The sequence below is a fragment of the Rhineura floridana genome, chromosome 11 (assembly GCF_030035675.1).
Source record: "Rhineura floridana isolate rRhiFlo1 chromosome 11, rRhiFlo1.hap2, whole genome shotgun sequence".
Lineage (NCBI taxonomy): Eukaryota > Metazoa > Chordata > Lepidosauria > Squamata > Rhineuridae > Rhineura > Rhineura floridana.
This window is the reverse complement of record NC_084490.1, coordinates 5,795,440-5,807,810: the sequence shown is the minus strand read 5'-3', so window position 1 is coordinate 5,807,810 and position 12,371 is coordinate 5,795,440. Positions and strand designations below refer to the sequence as shown.

Below are 12,371 nucleotides of genomic sequence, written 5' to 3'. Positions count from 1 at the left end.
CTAGTCAGACCACTGGGCCATCTAACGCAGGATCGTCTACACTGGCTGGCGGAGGCTCTCCAGGGTTTCAGACAGGGTTCTCTCCTAGCCCTACCTGGAGATGCCAGGGATGGCACTTTGGATCTTCTGCATACAAGGCGGATGCTCTTCCCCAAAGGTCCAAGAAGGTCCTTTGGAAGGTCACCAGCATCTCCCAAGTAGGGCTGGGAGAAGACTCCCATCTGAAGCCCTGCAGAGCCACTGCCAGTCAGCGTCAACCAGGGGTATAGTTGTCCAAGGTCTCAGGGGGTCTTTGAACCCTTACTTGTTTGGGAGCAGGGTCCCAATGTTTCCAGCATCCTACAGGCCAATCAGAGGAGTGTGTTAGCCACTGAGAACAGTCTTCTAACATACTTCCTTTTCTTTCCTGCTGTTTGGAGTCAGTCAGAGAGAGCTTCGGCTATGGGCGGTATACAAGTGTAATAAATAATTAAATAAAGGAGTGTCAGCTGCTGAGAAGACTCTTCTTAGTAGCTAACACTTTCCCCTTTCATTGGCTCCTAGGGATGCTGTGGGAGCAGGCATTAACAAGGATCTCATTCTCAATCCAGCAGCAAAGAAAGGGGGAGGGGCATGGCTGTGACTATCATGAAGGGACTCTGCACTTCTGAATTTGTCACTACACGACTGGTGTCAACCAATAGTGGACCAATAGGTGGAGCAATGGTCTGAACTGGTATAAGGCAGTTTCCTATGTTCTAGCAGTGCACAGTGTCATTCTCTGACAGAGCCCCCCCCCGATCACACTAATTTTAGCAAGAACCGCTAAGAAAGGAGAAACCTAACAAGTGACAACGTGCAGCATATCAGACCTCAATTTCGAAATCAAGGAAACATGTCTGGACATCAGCCGTTCCCCCAGTAACTCCCTCTCAGGACACTCTGCATTACCCCATGTACTCGGGAGCTCAAAGCTGGGCCAAGCTCCAGCCTGTGTGGCCTGCTGCATCAGCGTGGTATTGCTCCTATGCCGTGGTCTTGATCCAGATCTGAGCTTCCAGGTTCCCTCCCTAGGTGCGCAAGCGGGTGCAGGGTGGAGACGCTTGCCCAGCCGCTACGTCCATCACCCCGACCGCTCGCCCTTGGATACTTACTTTTTGCTGTGCCGTTGCTCAGACGGGCGCTGTGGCTCTAAGACAGGGACCCGGCCGTCGAGGCCAGTAGCGTCCATTGGAAAAGGGGGCTCTGGGCTGCCCTGTGGGGGAAAGGCCTAGTTTAGCAGGAAGAGGCCACAGGGTCAGGGTCTCAAGGCCTCCCACCCTGTACGCGCCTGCCCCTCCAAGAGCTAAGCTAAAGTGGAGCAGGCACCCCTACAGAGGAACCCCGCCTCCGCCCCCTCCTCTCCGTACTCGCTCTGGAACTGCGGTCTCCATGTCCTCCTGCTGCTGTTTCTGCACGTGGCTGGGGTGTCTCTGGGGGTCCAAAGGCAGGGAAGGGGTGGTTATTCCCTCTTCCCTGGGGCTTGGTGACACATCTTGCTGGGTCTGGGGGCTGTGGCCAGGGGGGGTCTCCCCTGTTGGGGAGGACTCTTTGGTGTGGGGATAGCTGGTACCGTCCCTCGAGGCTCCAGGGCTGCGGGACTGAAAACAAAAAGAGAGAAACGTTTGAGATGGCCGGCTCCAGTTCGCCCACCTGAGGAAGGCTGTATTGAAATTAGAAGCAATGCAAGACCCCCTCCCTCCGCAGCACTGGAAGGGCTATTCACAAGCCTAGGTGGGAGCAGGGAAAATCAGGAAGGCAAGATGCTCATCGGATTAAAGAAAGCTTCGTTAAGCTTGTCAATTAATTAATTAAATCTGCAATGAGAAAGAACAATAGTTCAAAAGGGGGGAAAGCAGCAGCATACTTGGTTTTTAAATGAGGATTCACCAATGTGTCACAGCAGACATCATCTCGGAAGAGGCCTGCTTCTCTGATCAAAAAACCTCTTCTGTTCGCCACCTACCTTTTTTTAATATGCATTTGTATTCTTTTAATAAAAATAAAAAGCTACTTATCGATTAACCAGGGGTACCATTTTATTATTATATTGCATCCCACTTTCCTCTAAGGAGCTCGAGGTGATGTACAAACAACGTTCTCCACCAACCCTGTGAGGAAGGCTTGGAGATAGTGACTGTCTCAAGGTCACCCAGTAAACATCATTACCAAGCAGGGATCTGAACCACGGTCTCCCAGGCCCCAGTCTGACACTCTAACCACTACACCACACTGGCTCTTAATTAATGCTTAGTTAACGGCCTATGGCTTTGAGGACGGTTGTGTGGACAAAGTAGCCCAAGATCTAAAAAAGGAATTCTAAAATATGCAGAACAAACAAAACAGGGTTTGTTTTAAAAAGTGCTCTTCAAAATGAGAGGACTTGAAAAGTTTGGCCAGAGGCAAACAGTAGGCCTCTGAAGCCTGGGCAAATCTAGTTGGCCAAGTTCCCCCATGATCCCCCAGGGATTAGCATGGCCCAAGCTGGGAATGTCTGCTTGTTTTTAAGCAGCAGCTCGCCTTCAGCCAGAAGCAATCAGCTGCTTCAAACAAGGCTCTGGTACTTCAAAGCAGGCGGCAGCATGTAGCCACAAACGCAGCGCTACTAGCAATGGGCTTTTCTCACCCCTGTCTGAGATCATTCATTACCCAGAAGTCAGGGGAAAACAAGAATGAGCAGCTGCCTCAACAGGGAAAAGAGCAAGGGGAAAAACAGTGCGCTGCTGAAGGAGCTACTCTTGAAAACTCCCCCCTCGCTGTTTCTTGGGCTTGAAGCAAAAAGGCTTGCAGGGAGCAGGAGAGGATGAACTATCCTAAGGATGGGGATGCTGCTTGACTATTGGCTAAGCTGGCTGGGGATGATAGGAGTTGTAGTCCATCAACCTTTGGAGACCCAAGGTTGAAGAACACTGGCCTAGAGGAAGCTGCCATAGGACAGAGAGGCCCCTTTTACTCATCACCAGCAAGCAATCACAAGGTGAAATACATAGCCTCTTATTTCCAAAATGAGGGGGGGGGGGAACCACACACACACACACCCAGGGGCCACTCTGGATAAAACACCTGGCTGAGATGGGAGGGTGAGCTGGATTCAAATCCCTTCAACCAGGAAGGGTCTCATCTCGTTCAGCATAACCTATGCACAGGGGCTGAAGCGGTAATAAAATATCCCAGTCTGCGTCTGTGTTGGAATTGCTTTTTAGTATGTTCTTAAACCTTCTTATTTAAAATGTTTTTAATCTTAGACGAAGTTTTGAAAGCTTTTTTAAGAAAAGTTTTTAAAGACGTTTTGTTTTAATATGTTTTAAAGTTTGTTTTTATGATGTTTTAAAGTTTTTAGTGCTTTTGTTTGCCGCCCTGGGCTCCTGCTGGGAGGAAGGGTGGGATATAAATCAGACAATAAATAAATAAATAAATAAAATAAGACGTGAATCCTAAAGCAACAACAAAAATGCTAGGCAGGCAGAGAACAGATGTCCAGTAGCCTATCTGGAAAGATCAGGCTATTTATAGACTGGGAATATTCAACCAGAACTGAATTTTTAAACCCCAATTGGCACCATAATCCATTTCTGGGGTCTAGCTTTTTATAATATCGGTGGCAGCCTCCAACTGGCTCTGGAAGACACCCAGCACCCACCTTTTGGCTGCTGTCGCTGCTGGAGCGCGATCTGGAGCGCGACCTTGAGCATGAGCTGCTATGCCGCTCAGAGCCAGAGCGGGACGGGGACCCCGAAGCCCGCCGCTTCCTGGCAGGCGACTCGGAAGAGCCGGAGCGGGGCCTTCTTGCACGGGACCTGGGTTGTGAGCTGCCCCGAGAGCGGGACCTGGAGGAGCTGGATGCTGAGGAGGAGGAAGAGGTGGAGCGGGAGGAGCTGTAGCCACCGGGCCGATCTCGCTGGCGCTGCGGGAGAGACGAGGGAGATGCTGGGTTGCCCGGCCTTTCCTCGGGGGCTCCGGGGCTGGCCGCAGCCGGTACTTCCTGAGCAGGGGGAGACGGTTCAGAGAGCTGAGGGGGGGCTTCGTCTTCTGCAGGGCTGGGCCCAGCTGGGGCTTCCTTGGTCAAGAGAGGGGGAGGCGGCTCATCTCCCCCGTGCTCTTGCTGGGCGTGTTGTGCTTCAATCAGCTGAGGGGGGGAGGGGGATGCCTGAATCAGGGCTGCGGCTGCGGCTGCCGTCTCTTCCTCCTCCTCCTCCAGGGTCTTCAGGGCCTCTGCTGCTTCCTGCTCTTCATCTCTCTGGGGCTCCTCCTCCACCACCACCACCTGAAGGGGCTGCAGAGGAGCCGCTGGGGCCGCCCCCAAGGTAGCCACCTGGTCTCCTCGTGCCTCACGGAGCTCAGTCACCCCCTGCTCCTCCCGGCAAGGCCCCACATCTTCAGCTGTCTTCTCCTTTAAGGCTTCTGGTAGCTGGGCCGCAGCCTCCAATTCTGGGACCCCGACAGGCTCCTTTTCCTGGGGGCCTGGTAGCTCGGGACTCCCTTTATGCTCCTGGGTTTCTTGTGTTACCGTTGCCTGCTGCTCTTCCCTGCATCCTGGTGCTGCGGGCTCAGCCTCCCCCTCAACCAGACCCTCTGAGAGGGAGAGAAGTGGCACGGCTGCCTCGCACCCTTGGGTGTCTGGGGTGTCAGCCATGGCCTCTTTTTGCTGGGCCTCTAGGGCAACAGGCGGTGAACCCTGGCAAACCCCCTTCTCTTGAGGAGCCGGCCTACTAGGCTCCGCCTGCCCCTTTGGCGTCAGTTCGGCCTGCAGTGGGGCAGCTTCCTCCTCTTCCTCCTCTTCCTCTTCCTCCTCCTCGTCCTCTTCTTCCTCTTCCTCTTCCTCCTCCTCCTCCTCCTCCTCATTTTTTACAGGAGCCCGCTGGGCTGCCCTCCGACTCCTAAGACATGTCTCCCTCTCTTCGCTGCTCGGGACATGGGCGCCTCCTGGGGTCTTCACAGCTCTGGCCTGAAGGAAAGAGTGAAGCACAACATGCCATAAGTGACTTCCTACCAGCCCCTATTGCCTCCGGATCATGGGGCAAATGCTGCACATTCAGCTGCAGCGCCTTCCTGATTGGCGCCACTTACCTGCCTGACCCGGGAGGGGTGCTGCTCCGGTCTTCTCGCTCCTTCCTCATCTGACTCTTCCCTCTCCCGGGACACAACGCTGCTTTTGCCTAGCAAAGGAATAGGATAGCTGTTAGCTGGCTAGGCCAGAAAGCTCTCCTCCTGCAAGGCAGGCCAGCAGAAGGGAAGAATTGGAGGCTGCGGGCCCAGCTACTCAAAGCCTTATAGGAGGAAACAGCTGAAGATGTGAGGCCTTGTCTTCTGCGGGAAGCACAACTTACTCCTCGACTCCATCGAGCCTGATTGTTTGGATACATCTTTGCCAAGCAAACGGATTATCAATCCACTTGCCACCGAAACAGAAGGAAAGGGCTCTACGCCCCTCCCCTAGTTATTACATTAGGGACACAGGAAGCTGCCTCACACCGTGTCAGACTCTTGCTCCATCTAGCTCAGCACTGTCTGCTTCCCAAACTGTACATCCCAAAGACCCCTTGAAATTCACTGAGGGTCTTGGCGGAACATGCGGCGATTTTTCTGTCTGCTGTAGCTATTGTAATGTGCTGTGCTAAACGCTGTTATGGTTTTAACTGCATTGTTATTGCTTCTTTGATCTCGAATTGTAATACAATAAAACACCCCATATGAAATAAAAGAAGCAATACAAATTAGAAAACCAATTATGTTTTTAATGCAATGGATGTGCCATCTTCCAACCACAAATCCAGACACACCACAGACCACCTGAACAAAGGTCATGGCAGGGCGTGGAGACGGTGCGCCAAACCTTTGACTCCGACTCCAACTCCACCCAAAATTGCTTCCGACTTCACAGCCCTGGAAAGGGCTGTAAACGGCTTTTTACATTGGAAGCTCTCGTAGGAGCGTTTTTATCGCTGCCTGAATATGCGCTGATCTTGGCATCACAGCATTTGTCTTCATCTGGGTCCTGTGTCATACACTGACACACAAAATGTTTTCCATCTTGAGTTATGGTGAAATGCTCAAATACAGCTGACTTCATGGGAAGCTTCTCTGACATTTTGATAATTAGCGATAATTAGGAAAGGTATTGAAAATAAAACAGCCGATATCATAATGCCGTTGTATAAATCTATGGTGCGGCCGCATTTGGAATACTGTGTACAGTTCTGGTCGCCTCATCTCAAAAAGGATATTATAGAGTTGGAAAAGGTTCAGAAGAGGGCAACCAGAATGATCAAGGGGATGGAGTGACTCCCTTATGAGGAAAGGTTGCAGCATTTGGGGCTTTTTAGTTTAGAGAAAAGGCGGGTCAGAGGAGACATGATAGAAGTGTATAAAATTATGCATGGCATTGAGAAAGTGGATAGAGAAAAGTTCTTCTCCCTCTCTCATAATACTAGAACTCGTGGACGTTCAAAGAAGCTGAATGTTGGAAGATTCAGGACAGACAAAAGGAAGTACTTCTTTACTCAGCGCATAGTTAAACTATGGAATTTGCTCCCACAAGATGCAGTAATGGCCACCAGCTTGGACGGCTTTAAATGAAGATTAGACAAATTCATGGAGGACAGGGCTATCGATGGCTACTAGCCATGATGGCTGTGCTGTGCCACCCTAGTCAGAGGCAGCATGCTTCTGAAAACCAGTTGCCGGAAGCCTCAGGAGGGGAGAGTGTTCTTGCACTCGGGTCCTGCTTGCGGGCTTCCCCCAGGCACCTGGTTGGCCACTGTGAGAACAGGATGCTGGACTAGATGGGCCACTGGCCTGATCCAGCAGGCTCTTCTTATGTTCTTATGTTCTTATGAATTTATATTTTTAAAAATTTGTCAATCAAAATTTATTTTGAAGTTGAAGTCGGTACATTTCTACCGACTCTGACTCCGACTCCACCCAAAATTGCTTCCAACTCCGACTCCATGACTCCGACTCCACAGCCCTGGCTCATGGACCACAGTTTGGGAACCCTTGATCTACACTGACTAGCAGCAACTCTCCTGGATTTCAGGCAGGGAGTTTTTTCCCAGGCCTGCCTGGAAATGCCATCGGAGATTGACCGTGGGACCTTCTGCGTGCCAAGCAGGTCCTCTGCCTTCCTCAATTATGGTCAGCCGGAGTACTCAAGCAAGCAATGACATACACAAGAAGTGTTGCGTACACACAAACATCAGAGAGGGCTAGAAGCATACAATCCTTTCAGGGACTTTGGCATCATTATTCCACTCTACCCATCGTCTCTCCTTTCTGGCTGATAGGAGAGGTGGCTGGTCTTCAATCTTTTTGGAAGCCTAGCGTTGCAGGATCCACTCCCTGATGCATGTGTCTGTGCGCACGTACATGCACATGCCCTGATCTATAGTTCATACACTCACTTGCTTCTGCTCTATCTATATCTAGTGAACAATATACAGTAGGGCCCCACTCATACGCCGGGTTATGTTCTGGACCCCCGCTGTAAAGCGAAAACCGCTGTAAAGCTGAACCCATTGAATATAATGGCGCACAATGCCCAAAAACCGCCGTAAAAGCGGAACAAGTGCCGTATGAGTAGGGCTTTAGTCTAATTGCGTCTAATCGAGACCGCTGTATCAGCGAGTCGCTGTAAAGCGGGGCCCTACTGTAGTTACTGTAGTTACTGCAGCATTTGGGGCTTTTTAGTTTAGAGAAAAGGCGGGTCAGAGGAGACATGATAGAAGTGTATAAAATTATGCATGGCATTGAGAAAGTGGATAGAGAAAAGTTCTTCTCCCTCTCTCATAATACTAGAACTCGTGGACATTCAAAGAAGCTGAATGTTGGAAGATTCAGGACAGTCAAAAGGAAGTACTTCTTTACTCAGCGCATAGTTAAACTATGATATTTGCTCCCACAAGATGCAGTATTGGCCACCAGCTTGGACGGCTTTAAAAGAAGATTAGACAAATTCATGGAGGACAGGGCTATCAATGGCTACTAGCCATGATGGCTGTGCTCTGCCACCCTAGTCAGAGGCAGCATGCTTCTGAAAACCAGTTGCCGGAAGCCTCAGGAGGGGAGAGTGTTCTTGCACTCGGGTCCTGCTTGCGGGCTTCCCCCAGGCACCTGGTTGGCCACTGTGAGAACAGGATGCTGGACTAGATGGGCCACTGGCCTGATCCAGCAGGCTCTTCTTATGTTCTTATGTTCTTATAATCTACATTCTACACAAAAGCTTTGATCAACCATGACAATCAGCATGTCTGGAGACAAACAGATGTACCAACAGGGCATCATTTTAAACCTCATTCCCCTTCAATGCAAGGGGTGGAATGACACTAAGCTGTTCTGTGGGAACATCTCTCCCTCTGGTCATCCAACCCCCTGCATTGTGTGCAAATGCAGATCCTGAATGGAGAATTCAAATGAAAGTCAGGAGGTATGCAAATGCCTGTATCTGGGAGACCTCCCCATTTTGTTTGGAATCCAGGTTCTCAGGATTCATATTCTGGCTGAGTCAAGAACACACATATTTTAAAGAGACAGTGTAGCGTGGCAGAGTGAGACCGGCTTAGAATGTGGGAGACTCACATCCACATTCTGGTGGAAACAGCACTGGTAAGTTTCTAAATATTGAGAAGAGGAGTTGAGGCAGAAGCAGATTAACCCTCCTATTGCACAGTTGTATTATAACAAGGAAAACCTAAAATAGAATATGACTGAACACAGCGTGTATCTTTTGTTCTCAGTCAAGACTTTTCAAAATCACAAGTTTACCCAACAGAACAAGTAGCATAAATTCCATTGTGTCTATAACAACCCAGATTCTCAATGATTACATCAGAATATTATAACCAGCTCAAAACCGCTCCAGTTTGCTGAATGCCACTTATCACAATCCATGCATTCATATAATGAACGCAATTTTTGCAGCATCCTGCCTAATTCTTACAGCCCACCAAAATCTCTCTTTCTATGTTTCAAAGCTGCAGAAATCTGACTCAGTCATTCGATCACAGATACACCTGGTTTTAAAGCAGAATTATCTAGAGCGGGGAGGGGGGAGCATTTCAGCCTGAGGGCCACATTCCCTTCTGGGCAATCTCCCGAGGACCAGAGATCAGTGGTGGGTGGGGCCAGAGGCAAAAGCCAGTGGAGCAGCAAATGTCAAATTTCCTTGGTACAGTAGCTTGCTTTCTAACGCACACACCCGTCTCTGTCCTCCACCCAGACCAGCAAGAGGAATTATTAGAGTTCAAGGACACAGTCCAGCCACAAAAAACCGCTGGAGAGGGTTCCAAGGGCCACTTAGAAAGGACTGGTGGATCACATTTGGCCCCTGAGCCTGAGGTTCCTCACCACTGGTCTAGCGTCTCAGGGTCGATTCAGACGTAATGCTAAATTGTAGTTTAGCATTATGAGAATGAGCAGCTGAGAGTCTTGGGCCCACATGTCTGCCCCTTCCCCAGTGTGGCTGCACAGAAGTTTGGCTTCCATTTCGGATGAACCACAGCTTGCTGTGTCACCCAAAGCTGACAAACCGCAGCTGATCTTAACTGTGATTTGTTGAAACAAGCCACTTCAAATCATAGGACTGTATCCACCGTTAGTCATAGAGCAGACCTGACTAATTTAGGTCCATTAATTTCAGTGGGTCTACTCTTGAGTAGAAACTAGCTGGATACAACCCCACATTTAAGGAAGCCTTATTTCAACAAACCGCAGTTAAGATTAAACACAGCTCAGGGTCAGATATAACAGCTACAATGGAAGCAGATCTCCCCATGGACGTGCTGGGGGAGGAGATGGGAGGGAACACATGAGCCCAAGACTGGCTGTAGCTCCTCCTCCAAATACTTAACCCTAGATTAGGTGCAAACTCTCCCTCAATGTTATTTCCAAATTTCTTAAAACTGTTCAATAAAAAACTGAGAGAACACTGCCTATCCTACCCGGCCGGGGGTTGGGAAGCAATTCATTTCGGGGAAAATCCCCACCAATTAGTGATGTTATCCTGCTGCACAGCTGCAGAAATAAAATTTTAGTATGTTTCTTCTTGCAGCGTATCTGAGGAAAAAAGACTTAAACATGTCCTTGGTTAATCACAAGCTCTCATTTTTATATCAACACATAATGAATGTTTTTATACATTCTCATGAAGTTTTAACAAGAACGCTCATGGTCTGTCATCAGTACTTACAATACCTTGGAGGAAGCCTCCATGCTCACTTGATCCTATCTTGTTCATCAGGAAATTTGCAGTATACCAACCCACAACTGAAGAGCATCAGCTGTTTGCCCTCTGTTTCCTCAGGAACTCTCCACGAGAACAAATTGTTTTTCCTTACATGGCTTTCCAACTCATCAACTTCAATTTAATATTCTCTTGCTCGTCTACTAATTCCTTTGGGGCTCTATCATAAGCAACCATTTAATTTGCAAGGCCATCTAATTTCTCTCCCAAGCTACACATGCATTTGTTTTCTATAGAGAATTTATAACCTGCCTTCCAACACAAACACTCCAAGGCAGCTTACAATAGTCAATAAAAGCAACAGAATACAAACAGCCATAAAACCCCAATGACAAACCCTTGAGGATAGAAACAGCACAACCAGCAGACAAAAACAGCAACCTCTCTTCCTTTGTCTTTGTGCCCATCATTTCAACCCTCTTATCAATTTGTCTTTCCAGTACGAACATCTTTTCAGTCATCTTTTTGCCTATTGTTTCAATGTTCTTATCTAACCCCTTAAGTTTGTACTTACAAGTTTTAACTCTTTCATTACCAAGAGTGCAAGCCTAACCATGTCTATTCAGGAGTAAGTCCCACTGAATTCAATGGGGCTTGCTCCCAAGTAAGTGGCATTAGGTTTGCAGCCCAAGTAATCAACATTGACTGTATCCTTATAGGCTTTTCGTTGCCTGGTTTTAACTGTCAGGAGACTCCATTTTTTCTGGAATAAGAGAATGGAACATTTGTTCCCCTTTTCTTTTTCCTCATAAAATGACCCTCCAGTTAAATATTAGACAGGCGCCATCTCTGCTGACTTTTTGGTGCCTACTGAGGACCTTCCTCTTCCACTGAGCCTTTTAAGTAGAGATCTTTCCCAGTCTGCATCTGTATTGTAATTGTTTTTAAGATGTTTTCATTGTTTTATTATTTGTGTGTTTGCTGCCCTGGGCTCCTCTGGGAGAAAGGGCGGGATATAAATGTAATGAACGATAATAATTATACCAGCTCCTGTATAATACAAATATCAGAAAACAGCCACTAACTGGGAATGAACTCAATCAGTGTTTTCAAAAGCAGTACAAGTTTCCAAACGTCACAGGAACTCCGGAGGGTGGGAGGCAAAATGACTGCTTATGACATAAAGAGTTCAAAGACATTCATTTTGGTGTTATTCCAAACATCCTCTGCAAGAAAAAGGTATGCTTGCCTACCATAGAGTTACTCTTGGCCAGAGTGGAGGGGCCCTTTCTGCCCCACAGAATGAAAGGCCAGCAAATAGAACAGTACCGTGTACCTCACTTCTTTGGATCTGGGTCCCTCCAAAACCTACCCAGGGGTTGGGGTGGGGGGGCTGAGAGACACCAGGACGCATCATACTCACTCTCTGGGTCCGCTGCTTCCCGAGCCTCCCGTTCCAGGCGCTGCCTCAGCAATTCCTGCTGCTTTTCCAGGTACTGCTTGATGAAGCTGTTCTGGCTCATCTCCTCGCCAATCTGACAGGACACAAGAGAGAGAAAGTGGGCCTCAGAAGGGCAAGACGCCATAGTTTTAATCCCAACATTAAATGACTGTGGATCTAGCAAGGTAGAGTAGGGAATCCAGACTCCAGGGGCTCTGCACGTAGTTCTGGGAAGGGAGCCCAGGGGCAGAGCTATGGAGTCTTGAGTTCAAGTCCCAGTTGTATGACAGGAATGGACTTGAGCACACAAAATCATCAGATGACTTTCAAGGCCCACTGGAGACCGACCAAGGGAACAATGTGCTCCCTGCAGCCTCTTCGGTGTGGCACAACCATACCTCAATGGGTGGCTGGCTGGCATCTCTCACCTGGGAATTGGGTTGGAAGGTGGTGTGTGGGGTTGAGTGCTTTTGGAGGTTTTCAAGCATCAGAGCCTAAAATGACAAAAGAAGAAAAGAAAAGATCAGGTCACAGAATCTTACGCTGCCCAAAACTTTGGTGGCACCAAAGGCCTGGCCCAAACCCCAAATCTACTGACCCACTTCTCTAAAAACAAAAACAAAAAACCCATCCAAAATTCAACAAAAAATACCCCCTATCTGCTAACCCACAAGGAAGGTAACTGGAGTTACACCAGTTTTCCAGCAGAACCCATTACCAACCATCCTTTTTCAG

At 48.7% G+C, this 12,371-nt stretch overlaps 1 protein-coding gene across 2 annotated transcripts in view; it reads right to left on the bottom strand.

Moving 5' to 3' along the window:
• The window catches only part of ACIN1 (apoptotic chromatin condensation inducer 1), a 36,271-nt gene that overhangs the window by 17,354 nt on the left and 6,546 nt on the right, over positions 1-12,371 (bottom strand). For both annotated transcript variants that reach the window (XM_061591118.1, XM_061591119.1), the window contains exons 2-7: positions 12,065-12,130; positions 11,619-11,730; positions 5,086-5,174; positions 3,659-4,963; positions 1,389-1,619; positions 1,134-1,234 (exon numbers count right to left, since the gene is read on the bottom strand). In XM_061591118.1, the coding sequence (XP_061447102.1) occupies positions 1,134-1,234; positions 1,389-1,619; positions 3,659-4,963; positions 5,086-5,174; positions 11,619-11,730; positions 12,065-12,130 (1,904 nt within the window). The remainder of the gene's footprint in view (positions 1-1,133; positions 1,235-1,388; positions 1,620-3,658; positions 4,964-5,085; positions 5,175-11,618; positions 11,731-12,064; positions 12,131-12,371) is intronic.